This window comes from Lissotriton vulgaris, chromosome 7, assembly GCF_964263255.1.
Source record: "Lissotriton vulgaris chromosome 7, aLisVul1.2, whole genome shotgun sequence".
In the NCBI taxonomy this organism is placed as follows: domain Eukaryota; kingdom Metazoa; phylum Chordata; class Amphibia; order Caudata; family Salamandridae; genus Lissotriton; species Lissotriton vulgaris.
In genome coordinates, this window is record NC_141695.1 from 1,721,944,824 (window position 1) to 1,721,965,809 (window position 20,986).

General features: G+C 50.9%; 1 protein-coding gene across 1 annotated transcript in view; it reads right to left on the reverse strand.

Annotated features, from left to right (window-relative positions):
- P3H3 (prolyl 3-hydroxylase 3) overlaps positions 1 to 9,631 on the reverse strand; it is an 81,064-nt gene extending 71,433 nt beyond the window's left edge. Inside the window, exon 1 of the mRNA XM_086932928.1 lies at positions 9,071 to 9,631. Within this exon, the coding sequence (XP_086789054.1) occupies positions 9,071 to 9,508 (438 nt within the window). The 5' untranslated portion in view covers positions 9,509 to 9,631. The remainder of the gene's footprint in view (positions 1 to 9,070) is intronic.
- Positions 9,632 to 20,986: the final 11,355 nt, after the last annotated feature.

Genomic DNA, 20,986 nt, shown 5'->3' on the forward strand with positions numbered 1-20,986 from the left:
ACTCAAATAAATCCGAGACCTATTGCATTTCCAATGCTTGTTCTTCAGTTGCTATGAGACTTTGTTTCTAGACATAGCGCCAAGACGCCTGGGTGCATGCGCACTTTGCCAAATAATTATAATACTCAAGATATAGCCTTTACCTAGAACCTACAGGCCTGAGCCACAGGCCACGCCCCCTTCCCCCAGAGGGCCTGCTCGGGGGTCACTGGTGCTTCATGCACGGGCCAGGGCACACAGGGGACACAGCTGGCATTCCTTGTATGTGGGTCACACAGATCACGACCTAAACCCACATACTGTGCATGGCATATAAACGCGCATCTGCCTTTGCTACATAGACGTGTGCACAAATGCCTCCAGGCCATTCAGATAGCTCAAGGGGTTAATGCAGCTGTTGCTGAAAGCAGAGAGAGGTTCCAGAGCCGGCGAGAACGCTCAGGGCTGGAGGTGTCTTCTGCAGAGAGCAGTCTGAAACCGCAGGTCACGTGCTCTACCCTTCGATGACTGCCGAGAGTTTAAATGCCCCTGCTGTAAAGATCTGAGCAGAGCACACATCCCAGTCCCAGCAAAAGGCCCGGGGTTAAGGTGTCCCAAGATTGCTGAGGAGAGAGAGCAGCAGAGGTGCAGATTGGAGTCTAGAGAGACTGCTGTGACTGTAGAGAGAGGTCGGAAAGAGAGAGGGCGAAGAAGGGAAACTGATGGGAGAAGCAGCTGGGGCTGAGTCAAAGATGCCTTCAGGCAAGCTGGGAATGTTTGTTTTGTTGTGTAAACAAACAAACGAAAGGGTTTCGATTCACACGCAAATCTAGAAAGTGTCACCCAACATCGGGAGGGGCTGAAGCGTCTTCCTTGGATGAGTGCCGCCCCGACCCGCCCCGTCTCTGCTGCTTGCTCCACGGGTGTCAGGCGCGGCGGGCTCTAGGACCCGGGGGCTCCCTGGGGCGCCGCGCATCACAGGAGCCACGTAGGCTGCACCGCTGGCAGAGCCCTGGGCTCACGCACTGACTACTGCCATGGGCTCCCTGCAACAAGGTCTCACCCCGTCATATCTGCCACAGGGTCGCACCCCGTCATGTCTGTCGCAGGGTCGCATCCCGTCATGTCTGCCACAGGGTCTCACCCCGTCATGTCTGTCGCAGGGTCTCCCCTCGTCATGTCTGTCGCAGGGTCTCCCCCCGTCATGTCTGTCGCAGGGTCGCATCCCGTCATGTCTGCCACAGGGTCTCACCCCGTCATGTCTGTCGCAGGGTCTCACCCCGTCATGTCTGCCGCAGGGTCTCACCCCGTCATGTCTGCCGCAGGGTCTCACCCCGTGATGTCTGTCGCAGGGTCTCACCCCGTCATGTCTGCCACAGGGTCTCACCCCATCATGTCTGTCGCAGGGTCTCCCCCGTCATGTCTGCCACAGGGTCTCACCCCGTCATGTCTGCCACAGGGTCTACCACGTCATGGCTGCCACAGGGTCTCACCCCATCATGTCTGTCGCAGGGTCTCCCCCCGTCATGTCTGTCGCAGGGTCTCCCCCCGTCATGTCTGCCGCAGGGTCTCACCCCGTCATGTCTGTCGCAGGGTCTCACCCCGTCATGTCTGCCGCAGGGTCTCACCCCATCATGTCTGCCACAGGGTCTCACCCCATCATGTCTGCCACAGGGTCTCACCCCGTCATGTCTGCCACAGGGTCTCACCCCATCATGTATGCCACAGGGTCTTACCCCGTCATGTCTGTCGCAGGGTCTCACCCCGTCATGTCTGCCGCAGGGTCTCACCCCGTCATGTCTGCCACAGGGTCTCACCCCGTCATGTCTGCCGCAGGGTTTCTCCCCATCATGTCTGCCACAGGGTCTCACACCGTCATGTCTGCCGCAGGGTCTGACCCCATCATGTCTGCCACAGGGTCTACGTCTCACCCCATCATGTCTGCCACAGCGTCTCACCCTGTCATGTCTGTTGCAGGGTCTCACCCCGTCATGTCTGCCACAGGGTCTCACCCCGTCATGTCTGCCACAGGGTCTCACCCCGTCATGTCTGCCACAGGGTCTCACCCCGTCATGTCTGCCGCATGGTCTCACCCCGTCATGTCTGCCGCAGGGTCTCACACAGTCATGTCTGCCACAGGGTCTCACCCCGTCATGTCTGCCGCAGGGTCTCACCCCATCATGTCTGTCGCAGGGTCTCACCCCGTCATGTCTGCCGCAGGGTCTCACCCCGTCATGTCTGCCGGAGGGTCTCACCCCGTCATGTCTGCCGCAGGGTGTCACCCCATCATGTCTGCCACAGGGTATCACCCCCTCATATCTGCCACAGGGTCTCACACCGTCATGTCTGCCGCAGGGTCTCACCCCGTCATGTCTGCCGCAGGGTCTCACACAGTCATGTCTGCCACAGGGTCCCACCCCGTCATGTCTGCCGCAGGGTCTCACCCCATCATGTCTGCCGCAGGGTCTCACCCCGTCATGTCTGCCGCAGGGTCTCACCCCGTCATGTCTGCCGGAGGGTCTCACCCCGTCATGTCTGCCGCAGGGTCTCACCCCATCATGTCTGCCACAGGGTATCACCCCCTCATATCTGCCACAGGGTCTCACACCGTCATGTCTGCCGCAGGGTCTGACCCCATCATGTCTGCCACAGGGTCTACGTCTCACCCCATCATGTCTGCCACAGCGTCTCACCCTGTCATGTCTGCCGCAGGGTTTCTCCCTATCATGTCTGCCACAGGGTCTCACACCGTCATGTCTGCCGCAGGGTCTGACCCCATCATGTCTGCCACAGGGTCTACGTCTCACCCCATCATGTCTGCCACAGCGTCTCACCCTGTCATGTCTGTTGCAGGGTCTCACCCCGTCATGTCTGCCACAGGGTCTCACCCCGTCATGTCTGCCACAGGGTCTCACCCCGTCATGTCTGCCACAGGGTCTCACCCCGTCATGTCTGCCGCAGGGTCTCACACCGTCATGTCTGCCACAGGGTCTCACCCCGTCATGTCTGCCGCAGGGTCTCACCCCATCATGTCTGCCGCAGGGTCTCACCCCGTCATGTCTGCCACAGGGACTTACCCCGTCATGTCTGCCGCAGGGTCTCACCCCGTCATGTCTGCCGCAGGGTCTCACCCCGTCATGTCTGCCGCAGGGTCTCACCCCATCATGTCTGCCACAGGGTCTCCCTCGTCATATCTGCCACAGGGTCTCCCCGTCATGTCTGCCACAGGGTCTCCCCGTCATGTCTGCCACAGGGTCTCCCCCGTCATGTCTGCCACAGGGTCTCACCCCATCATGTCTGCCACAGGGTCTCCCCCGTCATGTCTGCCACAGGGTCTCACCCCAAACAAAACAGGTGATGGACCGAATGTGGATCAATGTCACACATTCACCCCAGTCCAAAGATCTGGGCCCAAATCCATCGTTTTTTTGCACTCCACACCACCCTGGGTTAGACAATGGTCTCACCCCATCATGTCTGCCACAGGGTCTCACCCCTTCATGCCTAGGACCGGTTTCTGGCATTCCAGCCGTCTTCAGCCCGGCTTGCTTGAATCCAGTGGCAAAGTGAGCAAGGGACTCACGTCTGAGCATACCCTGCCAACTTATGGCGAACAAAGCGGTACAAAAGGGGGTGGTGATGGACGGAGCATCTGAACCAATCAAACACTCACACCCAGTCAATAGATCTGGGTTTAATCCATCACCGTTCTTTAGCCCACTCTGCCACCCCAGTTCAGACATGGCTATATGCAAATCAGTCTGACCCTGTGCCTCATGGGAACAGTCCAGAAACCGGTCCTAGGAAGCTTGAATCCGGTCCAGGGAAGGCATGGCTTGGCAGTTCGGGCTGGACTGTTCCCATGAGGCACAGGGTCAGACTGATTTGCATATGGCCATGTCTGAACTGGGGTGGCAGAGTGGGCTAAAGAACGGTGATGGATTAAACCCAGATCTGTTGACTGGGTGTGAGTGTTTGATTGATTCAGATGCTCCGTCCATCACCGCCCCCTTTTGTACCACAGGGTCTCACCTGTCATATCTGCCACAGGGTCTCACCCCTCATATCTGCCACAGGGTCTTACCCCATCTTGTCTGCCACAGGGTCTCACTCCGTCACGTCTGCCACAGGGTCTCACCCGTCACGTCTGCCACAGGGTCTCACCCGTCACGTCTGCCCCAGGATCGCACCCCATCATGTCTGCTGCAGGGTCTCACCCCATCTTGTCTGCCGCAGGGTCTCACCCTGTCATGTCTGCCACAGGGTCTCACCCGGTCTTGTCTGCCACAGAGTCTCACCCGTCATATCTGCCACAGGGTCTCACCCGTCATATCTGCCACAGGGTCTCACCCGTCATATCTGCCACTGCCACAGGGTCTCACCCATCATATCTGCCACAGGGTCTCACCCCGTCATATCTGCCACAGGGTCTCACCCGTCATATCTGCCACAGGGTCTCACCCGTCATATCTGCCACAGGGTCTCAACCCATCATGTCAGCCACGGGGTCTCACTCAATCATGTCTGCCCACTCCATGTCTACCCGGGGTGTGGAAATGACAGTCATCCGAGTGGTCTCACCTACTGTCATTCATGCGATGTCAACAACCACCAGTGTGAGCGAACCCCACACGCTAGTAAACGAAGGGGGGGGGGGGGACTTTCTTGGCCAGCAGGCTGTCCCATTATATCTCAATGGGAAAGTGAGAAACTATAGCAAACATTCAATTAATATATGCCATCTCACTTTGGTTGAGAAAAAGAATAAATTCAAACCAGTAGCGACCAAATGCACACACACAACCCCCCCCCTTTTTTTTCCCCCCAAACCACTCCCCCACCCCCCTCCCGTTTCCCCCCCTCTTTTTTTAGGTCTCGCGACCTATCGATGTGCGCAAGCGCATCGAGCGTAGCGAGAATTCATGTGGCGAAAACATCTTCAAACCAAAGGGCTTTCAGCCCCGCGGTTTTCATGAAGTTCACGTGAACATGCACGCGCATCGCATGCAAGCCCAGCCTCTCCCGCCCCCATCCGGCATCAGGCTTCTCCTCCCCTAGCAGCACTGCTCCCACACCAGCACCTCCCCTTTCTCTCCATGCAATCACAGCCTCCCCCTCCCACACCAGCACCTCCCCCCTCCCACACCAGCACCTCCCCTCTCTTTCCACGCAATCACAGCCTCCCCCTCCCACACCAGCACCTCCCCCCTCCCACACCAGCACCTCCCCTCTCTCTCCACGCAATCACAGCCTCCCCCTCCCACACCAGCACCTCCCCTCTCTCTCCACGCAATTACAGCCATGCTGCACTGCCGAGCCTGGGCTTTTCCAGCTCTTCCCTCCCACTCTCTCACTCTCCCGCCCCAACCCGACTTGTTCTTGTTCTGAACTGCAGATGTACGAAGCGCCGAGCCAACTGCACAGAAAGAGCCAGTCTCTTTGAATAACAGTCAAAAAGAGCCACAAATGAAAAACAGATCCCTTGAGTCATCTGATCACCTGCAGACGAATGACCGCCTTGGTTTCAATGACCTCGTTTTTTTTTTTGGTTCTTGTTTGTGCGTAAATATTTGAAACAAAACAATGAAGCAATGGGAAATGGGGGAGAATTCATGTGCTCCATCGGATAGTCAAACCACCGCTTTTTTCCGTGGCGTTTTCTTCGAGTGCACGTACAGGCACGAGCATTTGGCCCATACACTTTCATGGCCATCTGTTCCTGTTCCTAATGGCCCTCCCCCAGCACAGAGCGCGCATCGCGGCCGCACAGCACATCAAAGGGCTTCTCCCAGCGTGTGCTGTGCGGCTTCTCCTCCCCTAATTATGTGGCCGGCCGTACTTGTGTTTCCTGGCCGCTTCCCGGCCGATCAACTTGTATCAGTTTGCTTACATTACCATGGTTTAAGGCACACATAATTTCCTGTATCATGCCTTGCACTCCCTACCTTCTCGGGACATTCTTTGCACTTGTAATCATAGCAAACAAGGCTACTTTCGGATCAGCTATGGTCAGACAGCTATCTTCTTCGCTGTCCTTGTTTTCGACGTTTTATGTTCTCTTCCTAAGCCTTACATCAGTGACGGCCCTTCGCTAGCCTTGCACACCAAAGCCTGTGATGTCACTTATATCACAGTTGCTTGAACTACATTACCTACCCATGCCACCTGAATTTGGCACACATTTTATATTCTCTTGCTGGGCATCTCATGCCGTATCGTTATTTTTACTCCTCAATTTCCACACCTGGCATTAGTTTCTTTTCATGCCTTGCACCATTTTGTCATGCTTTACTCTACTCATGCCTTGCAAGCCCTGAACCTATTATCTTCCCTACCCAATCTTTCCACCTGATATCTTCACATGCCATATACCTGTATTCTACTCCTATGCATATGCACCCGTTATCGTCTCTCACATCAGGAAGGTTTTGTTTCCCATGCCTGCTCCTTGCATCAATCTCATGCTCTGCACCTGAAATGTCACATCAAAGGCTCTGTGCCACTTTCACCCACACAGCAACACTTACAGACACACAACGCCACTCACACCCACGCAAGCCCACTATCATCCACGCAACACCACACTCAACCACGCAACGCCACTCACCCAAGCAACACCACTCACGCACGCAACGCCACTCATCCACGCAACCCCACTCATACTCATCCACGCAACCCCACTCATCCACGCAACGCCACTCATCCACGCAACGCCACTCACCCAAGCAACACCACTCACACACGCAACACAACTCACCCACGCAACGCCACTCACCCACGCAACGCCACTCACACACGCAACGCCACTCACACACGCAACGCCACTCACACACGCAACGCCACTCACACACGCAACGCCACTCACACACACTACGCCACTCACACACACTACGCCACTCACACACGCAATGCCACTCACACACGCAACGCCACTCACACACGCAACGCCACTCACACACGCAACGCCACTCACACACGCAACGCCACTCACAAAACCAATAGCTCCAACTTTCCTACTGCGAGACCTATTGGCAACGCCAGTGCTTGTTCTTTCTTTCTTTTTCTCCTTTCCCTCTTTTTCTAATTATGTTTGAATTATGGATCTTTATAAACAGTATGATATGTGTTGCAAAACAATGTAATTAAAATAGAACTGTCTTGTAAGGGAAATTTGAGATAAATAACTGCAAACTGAATAATTGACTAAAACTCTATAGAGTTGAATATGAAATCATGGACCATGCTTTTTGCGTGATATTTGTTAGCTTAATGTATAATGTAAAGTAGCGATTGATGTATAATATCTTTTTTATATACTTTTCTGTATTTTATTTTTTCAGTGTTGTCTATTTAAGTATTGTTGCGAATGACGGTTACCTGATGAAGGCAGTTTGCCGAAACGCGCGTAGCTTCAATCCACCTCTTTGCCTACCTCAATAGTACATCGACCTCAATTTTTTTGTATTTTTTGTGTTTTATGTTTTTGTGTATGTTAATTAATACAAATTTATGTGTTCAAGTATAATGAATTTGATTGTTGAACAATTTGACATATTGAACGAAAAAGAATGAAAAACAAGTCAAAAAACAAAAATAAAATAACATATTTATATATAATTTTCTAAATAATGGGTCTGACTCTTTAGTCATGTGCATTTGGTCGCTACTGGTTTGAATTTATTCTTTTTCTCACCCAAAATGAGATGGCATATATTAATTGAATGCTTGCTATAGTTTCTCACTTTCCCATTGATATTTGTACCCTACGAATAGCAAACCTATAGAATTGTAGGGGTCCCCTGTTTTTCAAAAGTGTCCCATTATATCTGCCATGTCCCTGCCAGACTGTGACTGACTGCGCCCCAGTCTCCTCGGCCTTTGAGAGGCAGCAGAGTGCAGTATATGCTTGACTCTGCCAACCTCTACCTGCGTGCAGGAGGCACTGCCTGGCATGTGCCAGTCTCCATCCAAGCTCTACCAGTGTTAGGTGTAATACGTGCCACATCAAAGCTATGCCCCAGTCCCACACGTCACGAGACTGACATTCCTTCGGCCACCCTGGCCTTTCAGGGGCAGTGGACTGACATGGCACTGACTTTATTCCAGATCTATAGGGGATGCCCTCCCTCACCTGCCACGCGACCGGCGGGATACTGGCCCTACAAACCACACAGAGCAGCGGTCTGACACCGGCCTGACTGCCCCGGCCTAGCGGCGTTCAAGAGGCACTGGGCCCGGCAACCTTGCCTCGACTCTGACAGTATTTCAGATACACCTGTCTGCCAGGTGAGCGACTCTGTCCCAAGCCCCAGTGGGCAGTGATCTAATGTGAGTGACTCTGTCCCAGCGCCACTGGGCAGTGAGTGATTTCACGTGAAAGACTCTGTCCCAGCGCCACTGGGCAGTGAGTGATTTCACGTGAGTGACTCTGTCCCAGCGCCACTGGGCAGTGAGCTCACGTGAGTGACTCTGTCCCAGCGCCACTGGGCAGTGAGTGATTTCACGTGAGTGACTCTGTCCCAGTGCCACTGGGCAGTGAGTGATCTCACGTGAGTGACTCTGACCCAGCGCCACTGGGCAGTGAGCTCATGTGAGTGACTCTGTCCCAGCCCCAGTGGGCAGTGAATGATCTCACGTGAGTGACTACTCTGTCCCAGCGCTACTAGCAGTGGCCTCACCTCACGTGAGTGACTCTGTCCCAGCGCCACCGGCAGTGAGTGATTTCACGTGAGTGACTCTGTCCCAGCGCCACTGGGCAGTGAGTGATCTCACGTGAGTGACTCTGTCCCAGCGCCACTAAGCAGTGAGTGATCTCACGTGAGTGAGTCTGTCCCAGTGCCACTGGGCAGTGAGTGTTCTAATGTGAGTGACTCTGTCCAGTCGTAGTAGTAGACTGTCCCTCGGCAGTCTGGTGTGTTCATCTAACTCTGCCCTGGTGGCAAGAAGAATGAACCAACATGACATTGACTGCCCTGACCAGCAGGAGGCGCTGTGATGAGCCATGACTGATTTTACCCCAGCAATGCCCGCCAACCCAATGCCAAAGAATGAATGGGTGAATGCATACACTGAGCACCACTCTCCTCCTTACCTGGAAGTAGGCCAGCTGCAGGTAGTTGTAGGGCTCTCGCCTCCGGAACTCGTCCTCCACCCTCCGCGTGGTGCGGTGCCGGGAGGGCGGGCCCACCTGCCGCCCCAGGCAGTAGGTCTGGCACTCTGCCCTCCTCAGCACCCTCTCGAAGACCCCCAGCTCCTGCAGGTGGCCGGGCACGCCCTCCCCTGCAGCCGTGCCCGCGTCCTCCTCGGCTTGGCACTGCGCATGGCACGCCACCTTAGCGCCTCGAACCTGGGCGCGGCTCTGCAAGGCGCCCAGCAGGCACTCCTCGGTGGCAGGCCAGTCCTTCTGGAAGTAGGCACGCAGGCCGGAGTAGTAGAGGCGGTCGAAGGGCTGCAGCAGGCCGGCCAGGAGGGGGCCCGGGAGGCAGCAGGCCAGGGCCAGGGCCAGCAGGGTGACCTGAGCTGGGGGCATGGCGGTGGTGAGGGCAAGTGATGGGCAAGGCTGGTGATGGGTGGCACGGGTGCGTGCTGCGTGCAGGAGGACACGTGCCCCCCTCAGTGCTGGCTGCCGGACGTGTGTTCACGTGGAGGGTCGGGGGGGGGGGGGGGGGGGGGGGGGAGCAGCTCTTCTGACTTTCTGAGGATGGTTTGTTAAAAGTGCAGAAATTGGAGGAGGAGGGAGGGGCGGACCCTCCTCCCCCCGCCCCGAGGATACACATTCCTCTGCCTTCAGAGGGCTGGCTGCTCAGTCTGTGAGTGTGTGTCTGTGTGTCTGCATATCCAATGGAGGGGGAGGAGAGGGCAGCCTTAAAAGGACCAACAAAGAAACGGGACTGGAGTGATGAAAGGAGGAGACAGTCGCATGTTATTGTGGATGGAGAAAGTTATATCCTGGGCTGTTGGCACACACAAACATACTACTGGTCGGCACAGTGATGGTGCAACAGCGACTCCTAGAGGTTCCGTCTTGAGTTACAGAATGAGAAAACATTTTCCTTGTCTATAACCTGGCCTCTTTTTGGAGGGGGGGGGGGGGGTGTGTGTGTGTGTGTGTGTGTGTGTGTGTGTGTGTGTGTGTGTGTGTGTGTGTGTGGGTTTGTGTTACTATCCTTGTGGGGACTTGGGTGTGATAACACACTCACGCTGTGGGGACTTGAGTGCACTGTGGGGACTTGAACCCAAGTCCCCACAAGGCAATGTCTTCTAAATGATAAAAAATGGCTTAAGTAACATCTGTGTCAATTTTTACAACTTTTAAAAAAACTGCCTTGTGGGGACCTGTGTTACATCAAGTGTGTTTATATTTGTGCTCAGCTCTGCCCCCGTAGACCGGTGATGGTATTGCAGTCTTAAACACACTTTGCATTTTAAACACACTTGCTCACCAGAATCTCATGCTAGCAGCACAAGGGACAGACGTTTCAAAGGGAAAGCTGCACAGTCCTGTAATTATTCAAATATTTTCATGAAAATTAACTTTTCTATTTATTAAAATTATTTTTTTATTTGCATGAAGCTATTTTAATTTAGACTTTTTGTGTCTGAGAATAGTTTGTGGTATTATAAATAAAGCTAAAAGCAATTAGGTTACATTTCTAAGCCCAAAATACTTCACAATTGCCTTTTGATCTGAAGCTGCAATTAAATAATGATGGTGCATTGCACTGCAATAGGATATAAACTGATGTCATGGTGTTTTGCCCATAACCTTGCGGCATCAATGCTTATTGTTGCATTTCAATGCTTGTATCAGGAATTCAGAGTTTTTATGTTGCTTTGCCTTTGTTCACATACTAATATGCACTATGGAATATGTTCTTTTAGATAATGGCTGGAGGTGTGTGAGTGAATAGTTATATTGCGCTATGGGCTACGTTCTTGCATACAGTGAACGGAACAATGTCATGCCCGCAGCATGGGGAAGAATATATATTAACAGACAAGGGATGTCTTATCAAATTAGTGACTTATTAAAATATATATTCGAATATCACAATAATATTTATTTTAAGTGATTTAAAGAGCAGAACAATATGCAGAGAATAGAGCAAGCACCAGAAATTTGTGACAAGGGAAAGTGTGGGATGCGCGAATTACCATTGTGCCAAGTTGTTTGATACCTTTGCAGTAGGTCAGAGCACCCGACCATCTTTTTTAGGACTACAGAGTTAAGCAGAATTTTTGAATTTCTGCCTTTACAAGTATTATGTTAGAATTGTGACAATTATGGAATTCTTTTGTAGGAACTGATTTGATTACATGATGTTAATTGGCAGAGTATGCCACATGTATGTTGAGCCAGACTTAAAAAATGCACTGCTTTGTCATGATGACATATTCATACAAAGACACCAAGCCATAGTCATAGCCACACTTAAATACACTTTGCTCAACAGAAACACATATTAGCAGCATAAAAACAGACTTTTCAAAGTAAAAGCTGCATAGCACTATGTTTATCAAAGTATTTTTCATTCAAATGAACCTTTTCTCTATTTATAAAAATAAACCTTTATTGACATGAAGCTTTTGAATTTTGACATTTTGGGTCTATATGTTGTTGGTGGTTTGATAACATTGCTAAAAGCAATTGTGGTCAGTTTTGAAACCCAGAATACTTCACTGTTGACATTGTATCCTTATTTGCAAATAAAAAATGATGGTGCAATAGAATGCTATACAAATAAACTGATTTGATTGTTTTTGGCAAGAAAAATTAGAGGCTTCAATGCCTATTGTTACATTTTAATGCTAATACTTACCAGCAAAACGAAGTCTTTCTATTGCTTTGCCTTTGTTTAAATATTAATAAGCAATGTGGAATACATGTTTTATGATGGCTAGATGAGTGAGAGACTAGCGGTATTTTGCGGTAATGGCTACATTCTCACAGGTAGCGAACTGAAGTAACGTTATGCCCACAGCATGGGGAAGTATATTTTTAAACGAAAAGGAAAGTTCTTATATTAATAGTAAACTGCTTAGAAGATATATTTGTATATCGCCATTATATGTAATTATCATTTTAAAAACATTTGAACGGCTTAATGCAAAAACAGTTCCAACGGTTTTCCAAGTTACCACAGTTTGTTGACATTCCCAAGTGTGGGTGAAGAGCAATCGTAGCAAGAATTGACAAAGGCATAAGGTCTCACCTATGCAAGAGTTATTGGCTCTGCCAATGTGTGTTTAGTCATTTTCTACACCAGCATACTCCAAAGTAGAGTAAAGTGTGGAAGAATGAAGAGGCATAGAGTGACGTGGCATGAAGTAGCATAGAGGGACGTGGAGTGGTGTAGAGTTGAGTGGTGCGGAGGGTTTTGGAATGGTATAGAGAGGAGTTAGATAGAGTGGTGTGTCATGGAGTTGAATGGAGTGGAGTGTTGTGGAATGTCACGGAGTGTTGTAGAGTAGAGTGCAGTAGAGTGGAGTGGAGTGGTGCGGAGGGGAGGAGAGTGGAGTGGAGGATTGGGAAGTAACAGAGGGAGATGAGTGTTGTGGGGTTTTGTGGAGTGTTGTAGAGTGTCGTGGAATAGAGCGGTGTAGAATGGAGGAGTATAGACTGGAGAGTTCTGGAGTGGCATAGAGGAGAGAGGAGTATTGTGAAGTGTCGTAGAGTGGAGTGTTTTGGAGTAGAGTAGAGTGGAGCGGAGAGGCGCAGAGTGGAGTGAAGTGTTGTAGAGAGGAGTAGAATGGAGTATAGTGTTCTAAAGTATAGCACAACAGAGTAAAGTGTAGTAGAATGTTAGAGCCACTTGTGGGACACCCCCGCGCCGCACGGCCACCAGCTGCTGCGTGTGCCCCCAGTGCCTGCCTCTGCATCAGCGCCGTCCTCGCTGCTGCCCTGAGCGCTCCCCTTTGGTTTTTGGCCGTTTTGTCTATAATTTGTGCTTGTTTTTCCTGGTGTGTCCGAGATCGTGTTTCCACTGTTTTTGCCCCGTTTTGTCCTGCATTAGTGCCTGCTTTCTCTGTGACGTTTCTCTTCGTTTTTTTGGCCGTTTTGTCTGTAATTGGTGCTTGTTTTTCCTTGTGTGCCCGAGATCGTGTTTCCACTGTTTTTGCCCCGTTTTGCCCTGTATTAGTGCCTGCTTTCTCTGTGACGTTTTCTCTTCGTTTTGCCTGCCTCCTTCCTCCTTGCCCGCCTACCTCGCCGCTCTCCCTCCCCGCTCCCGCTTCCCGCCACTGCCATTAGCCCCGCCCCTTTTTCTTCTGTACCCTCCCCGCTCCCGCCTCCCAGCTGCTCCGCCCACCCGCGCACTTGGCCTTAAATGGCGACCGTGCGAACGCGCAGCGGTCACGCGCAGCGGGCGCGCCGTTTGTGCGCCGAAGGCGCGCCAAAGGTAAGCCCGTCTGCGCCCGTCCGCGACCGGATCGCGACCAGCGCCAGGACCCCTGGTCCACGAAGACCCCGCCCGACCCGCCTGACGTACTCCGCCGCCACCCTCATCGCTCTCAACTCCGGCCGACTCCCTGAATGCCATCAAGCCACACCACGACACACCCACGGACCTTTCAGCTGCCACGCCTGCAAGTTCTCCTGCATCCGGACCAGCCCCGCACCAGCACCCGCCAAGTCGAACTCCAGCAGCACCCACCTCAAGTGCATCCTGCTCAACACCCGCTCCGTCCACAGACACGCCATCGAACTCTGGAACCTCCTGGATGCCACCGCCCCTGACGTTGCCTTCCTCACGGAGACCTGGATGAACGCCTCTTCGGCTCCCGACATCGCCATCGCCATCCCAGAGGGCTACAAGATCGTCCGGAGGGACCGAAACGCCAACCAGATGGGAGGAGGCATCGCCATCATCCACAGGAACACCATCCGGCTCACGACCTGCACCGACAACACCCTGTTCAGCGCCGAACACCTGCATTTCCAGATCCACACCAACCCGAACACCACCCTCAGAGGCACCCTGATCTACCGACCCCCTGGACCACGCACGCAATTCAGCGAGGACATCGCCGACTTCGTCAGCCCGCATGCCCTCCCCTCCGCTGACTACATCCTCCTGGGGGACCTGAACTTCCATCTGGAGAACAACAACGACCACAACACCAGCACCCTGCTCGACAACCTCGCCAACCTGGGACTCAAGCAACTGGTGTCCACCCCCACCCACCTCGCCGGACACACACTCGACGCCGTCTTCTCATCCAGCACAGACATCAACTTCAGCCACGCCACAGAGCTTCAATGGACGGACCACAGCTGCGTCCACTTCACCTTCAAGAGAACGACGACCCACCAACACCAGCAACAGGCCGCCCGCAGAAGCTGGAACAAGATCACAGCAGACCAGCTAGCCACCTCCCTGAGCCAACACCCTCCTGCCAGCTCAGCGAACCCCAGCCAGGCCGCCGACAACATCACGAAGTGGATCAGCAACTGCGCGGACGAACTCGCCCCGCTGAGGACCCCGCCCAGCAGACCCGGCAGCAAGAAGGCCCCATGGTTCACCGACGAACTCAAGAGCTCCAAGAAGAACTGCCGAGCCCTCGAGAAAGTCTGGAAAAGGGACCCGACACCGGACAACAGGACCTCCTACAAACTGGCCACCCGGAAACACCACCAGCTGATCCGCGCCGCCAAGAGAACAGCATTCAAGGACCGGCTGGACAACAACGCACACAACAGCAAGGAACTCTTCAACATCGTGAAAGAGCTTTCCAACCCCAGCGCAGGAAACAACGACATCACCCCATCGCAAGACCTCTGCAACTCCCTCGCCTCATACTTCCACAACAAGATCACGGACATACACAGCAGTTTCAACAACCAACCAACGCACACCACGACCGACCTGCCACCCCCCCCCACCACCACCCTCCACGCCTGGACCCCGATCAGCACAGAAGACACCATCCGCACGATGAACTCCATCCACTCCGGATCACCAACCGACCCCTGCCCTCACCACGTCTTCAACAAGGCCGACGCTGTCATCGCACCCCACCTGCGAGACATCATCAACACATCCTTCGACACCGCCATCTTCCCCGAAAGCTGGAAACACGCCGAACTCAGCGCTCTACTCAAGAAACCAACAGCGGACCCCACCGACCTCAAGAACTACCGCCCCATCTCGCTTCTCCCGTTTCCAGCCAAAGTCATCGAGAAGACCGTCAACAAGCAGATGGCCGCCTTCCTCGAGACGAACGGATCCCTCGACCCCTCACAGTCCGGCTTCCGAGCCAAACACAGCACCGAGACCGCCCTCATCGCCGCCACCGATGACATCCGAGCCCTGATGGACAATGGAGAAACAGCGGCCCTCATCCTCCTAGACCTCTCCGCGGCATTCGACACGGTCTGCCACCGCACCCTAATACGGCGCCTCAGCAACATCGGAATCCGGGACAAGGCGCTGGAATGGATCATCTCCTTCCTCGACGGAAGAACACAGCGAGTCCGCCTACCACCGTACAAGTCAGAGGCCTCCGAAGTCATCTGCGGCGTCCCCCAAGGATCATCACTGAGCCCCACCCTCTTCAACGTCTACATGAGCCCCCTCGCGGCCATCGTACGCAAACACCACCTCAGCATCATCTCCTACGCCGACGACACCCAGCTGATCCTCTCCCTGACCAACAACCCCGCCGCCGCCAGAGCCAACCTGCACGAAGGGATGAAAGAGGTAGCCGAGTGGATGACGACCAGCCGCCTGAAACTGAACTCGGACAAGACGGAGGTCCTCATCCTGGGCTCTTCACCCTCCGCCTGGGACGACTCCTGGTGGCCTCCCGCCCTGGGCACCGCACCCAAACCGACAGACCATGCACGAAACCTGGGCTTCATCCTGGACTCCTCCCTCTCCATGACCAGGCAAGTCAACAGCGTCTCCTCGGCGTGCTTCAACATCCTACGCATGCTACGGAAGATCTTCTGGTGGATCCCCTCAGAGACCAGGAAGACCGTCACCCAGGCCCTCGTCACCAGCCGACTGGACTACGGCAACGCCCTCTACGCCGGGACCACCGCCAAGCTCCAGAAGAGACTCCAGCGGATCCAAAACGCCTCAGCCAGACTCATCCTCGACATCCCACGATCCAGCCACATCTCCGGACATCTGAGAGACCTTCACTGGCTCCCCATCAACAAGAGAATCACCTTCCGCCTCCTCACCCACGCACACAAAGCCCTACACGACCAAGGCCCGAGCTACCTCAACAGCCGAGTCAACTTCTACGCTCCCAAACGCCACCTCCGATCAGCCAACCACGCCCTCGCCGCCGTCCCCCGCATCCGAAGAGCGACTACAGGAGGAAGGTCCTTCTCCTACCTGGCCGCCAAGACCTGGAACTCCCTCCCGTCCGACCTGCGCCTAACCCAAGACCACCTCTCCTTCAGGAAGAAGCTGAAGACCTGGCTGTTCGAGCAGTAGCGGCACCCCCCATCCCCAGCGCCTTGAGACCCTACGGGTATGTAGCGCGCTTTATAAGTGTCACTGATTGATTGATTGATTGAGAGTGGAGTAAAGTGTTGTAGAGTGGAGTAAATTGTTATAGAGTAGAGTAGAATGTCAAAGTGGAGTAGAGTGGAGCAGATGGAGAAGAGTGGAGTAAAGTGTTATATAGAGGAGTAGAATGGAGTATAGTGCTGTAAAGTGGAGCAAAGTGTCATGTAGAGGTGTAAAGTGTCAGAGTGGACAGAGTAGAGAAATGTGAAGTAAAGTATTTTACAGTGGCGTAGAGTGGAGCTAAGTGGCATAGCGTGGAGTAAAGTGTCATAGCGTGGAGTAAAGTGTCATAGCATGGAGTAAAGTGCCATCGAGTGGAGTAAAGTGTTGTAGAGTGGAGTAAAATGTCAAAGTTTAGTAGAGTGGAGCAGATGGAGCAGAGTGGAGCAAAGTGTTGCAGAGAGGAATAAAGTGTTGTAGAGTGGAGAAGAGTGAAGCAATGTAAAGTAATGAGGACTAAAGTGGTGCAGAGTGGAATAATGCATCGTAGAGAGGTGTAAAGTGTCATAGAGAGGAACAATTAAAGCATGAAGGTGTAATACAATGCAATACAATATAAACTGATTTTCTTGCTTTTGGCAAGTATCCTAGGGGCTTCAAAGGCAATTGTTAGTTTAATGCTTATACCAAAAATGCAGGCCCTTTATATTGCTTTGCCCTTGTTTAAATATTACTATGCAACAAGGAATAAGTTCTTTGAGATGATGGCTAGATGAGGGAGAGAATAGTGTTGTTTTGTGGTAAAGGCTACATTCTTTCAGGCAGCTAACTGAAGCAATGTTATGCCCACCTTGCAGTAGCCTCAAAGCACTTTGGATGAGATACATAGGGGGAGACAATTAGTGATGTCGTGAACCACCGCTTTAGCAACTAAAGCAGGTTTGGGGTTCTTTTTTGGCCTCCTATGTATGCAACTCTGCAGACAAAAGTTCATAATTAACTCGAAAAAGGAATATAAGGTTAATAGAAGAGCAAGCAGGAGGACTGAAGAACGAAAAGTGCACAAATAGAAAAGAGAAAGATGGAAGAAATATTGAATGAAAGGAAGGGTGGAAGGATGGATGAATGAGTGGGTGAGTAGCTAGATGAGTGGGTGAAAGGATGAGAAAAGGGATAGGTGGATGGGCAGGATGGCAGAATAAAAGGTTGGGTGGATGAATGGATGGATTGGTGAGTAAATGAATAGGTGGATGGATAGGTGAAAGGATAGCAGAGTTAATGGGTTGGATGGATGGATAGTTTGATGGACAGGTAAACAATGGGACAGTAAAGTGATGGTAGGGTGTGTTAAAAGATGAAAGAATAGATGGCCGATTAGCTGGATGTGTGAATGGATGATGGATGGCAGAATGGAGGGGTGGATGGCAGACTGTATTAATGGCAGAGTGAATGGATGGATTATAATGGATGGATGGCAGAGTGGATGGATGGATGTAGATTAAATGATAGACGAAAGAATGAATGGATGACAGAATGCAAAGTTGAAATGGTGGATATCAGTGGGTGAATGGAAGGGTGAAAATGTGATATAAAGTGCTTGAATGGAAAAGTGCAGTTCATGCACACTGTTGTCTCCTGCACATTATTGTGTCTAAACTAATTTAATGCATGCATTGGATTCATGCACATAATGCCTTTATGCACATGTTCGCTGATGCACACACTGCTTTCGTTCATGGGTGCGCTCTGCCGTAAGCGCACTTTTTTTTATAGGCCACTGTTTTCTCCCACAAATGTAATTTATGTACACTTTATTCAGGCGCACAATTGTTTCATGAGAGCACATGTTTTGTGCTCACACTGTTCATGCACAAGCACTTCATAATAACAAATGTTTTTCCTAGTCTCAGTGAGTTTTGGAACAAGCGCAACTTTCATTTACAAGCTGCTTTCATATCTATGCACCTTTCGTGCACTCACCGGGAGCTGTACTTAAAAACTAGTGGATACTCTGGGAAAATAAACGTGGATCCCATCGTAAAAATCTGCTTTAAGTATTTGGAAAAGCCTTTGTGTGGCCTGCGTCAGTTGATATTTCAGAAATGAAAGCATTATTAACAATGGTTTCAACAGTTTACTCCTGAGTCCTGAATACAGAATATTTTATGAACACATGCCTTCCTAAGTGTAAACTTTACATCTAGGACAGAGATCTACTTCCTCGTACAAACGCACTGAGCAAACTGGACTTTTAGGAGTGAGAAAGCCAGAAGAAAGGGGCTAATTAATGAGAGGAAGCCCCGGAGGCTCAAAGAATGCGTGCACACTAAAAATAAAGGCACACAACAAGTATCCTCACGGACAGCTTGAGAAATCAGACTGCTGGGGAAGGCTCTCGGCTCTGCAAACCCTGGGGATGTGGGCTGAAAGAGGCCTGACGGAGCCGGCAAAGTCAATGTCTTTGTCATGCAACGCTGAAGGAAGCTCCCCTTCACACCTCTTTCCCAGCCAAGAGCATGACAATAGAGGCTCTCTTGCGCTGCAGGGTCCACACCCAGCACACCTTCAGGGGGGAAGGGCTGCCAAGGAGAACGGGCAGTGAAGGGGCTCTTCACGAAGGAGGAAGGGAAAAAATCTGCAAAGGCAAAGAACACATTGCCAACGCCAATGACATATACTATCCTGTTAGGAGTGAAAAGGTGAACGGAACTCACATTCTCTTACCGTTAAACATTGTCATTTTTGCATCTTTAAGCGCTGGCTGGAAATTCATTCTGAAATAACCCATCGTCAACTATATGCCAATTTAAGTAAACTGTTAAGTGTCCATGACTGGAGCAACCCAATATTTCCAATTTGAAATGTATAATTAGTTTTCGGTGCTGGTGCTTTAGAGAGGGAGTACTTTGAACAGCACAGACAGTGAAATGCTTTGTATTCGCTTGTGCGTTTTCCCTTATTTCAATTCAGTAGGTGAGTAGGGAAAATGTCTGACTTTGCAAATTTTCAATTGTAAACTGCGTGGCTTCTTGGCACTATGGTCTCATAAGCCACTCCTTGATGTTAGCACATAAACACTGCACTCTTAAAGAATAATTCATTAAATTCGACTTTTATCCTTTTCATTCTAGAACTTTTTGTATCAATATACATGGGAACAAAAAAATCACAGGATGCATGAAAAATATTAAATGGTCCAATATTCATGGCAACTACATTTTGAAAATCAAAAACCCTAGTGTTCCCTGAACATAGACGTAGAAAATGATGCATGGACTCGGGGCCACTGCATACCTTACATATCTTAAATGCAAGCATTCTCCAATACTGTCCACGTTACAGTAAGAGAAATTCAATGCAACCTTTACACAGTATAATCTGTGTTAACGAAATTTCATTTGGTTTGGGGGAGCTAGCTATCACTGCACTAGAACACATGAACCTGCTTTCCTCGGTCTCCAGCTGCCCATTACTTAAAACCGGACACATGCTAAATCTGTTGAAGTTTTCAGGGTACAGATGGTGAAAAAAGAAGACGACAGACTCAGCAAATCCATCTCCCTAGTAACATAATCAATATGGGATAACATCTGCGAAAAAAGCATTGTCGTTTGGCTAATTAATTGACTCTCACTTTAGAAGTTTAGAAAGCATGGCAAAAGTAAAGCTCCGTTTGGTAAAATGAGCTTTTTGTGACTGGGAATGTGCTCAAAATAATTCCTGAAGTTCTCTCTGGTTAGGTTGGCATATCCAGTCCAGTACACTCCTTTCAGGGGCGCTGGAATTATGCAGCAGGGGGATCCCAAATTATGTGACAGGTTTGACTAAATTATGTGTCAAGAAAAGGCAAGTTATGCAGCATAATACAGCACATTTTGTGATAGTATTACCTCATTTTTTTGGGCAAAAGTTTAACATCGTTAGTATCTGTTTAACACCCAAATACAGCAATATGCAACAAAAAGGTGATCACTCAACCTTTGCGAAGGGCCTTTCAAAGCGCAACAACATGTGTTGCTGTGTTTTACAAACTTTTTATTCATTTGTGATAGCAATAATTTTTGTGTTAAAATCTGCAGATTATGAATGATGCAGATGATAGATTATGTAGGAAAGGGGGCAAAACTATACTCATGCAGAAAACACCATGACTGCAAATTTGCATAATTCTAGTGACCCTGACTATAATGTATAAGTGACTAGTCTTTGCACTCCTGCTGATCTAAGAAACCATCACACATTTTCAAAAAGTGTTTAACTGAATTTTGTTTTTGGTGTGCACAGACAGGAGAAGGCCACATTTCTGCAGTCTGACTTTTGCTGTATGAAGGAAAATAGCTGGCTGCCTGGTTCTCCTACAAAGCAAAAACAATGACATGATGGCCGAAGCGCTGAAACTTCAGATTCACACCCCAAGTCACAGATCTGGGTTGAATCCATAATTGTTCTTTAGCTCACTTCACCATCCCAGATCAGATCCAGCTTTATGCAAATCAGTCTTGGCCCTGTGCCTCATGGGAATAATTTATCCCTAACTGCCAGGCCTT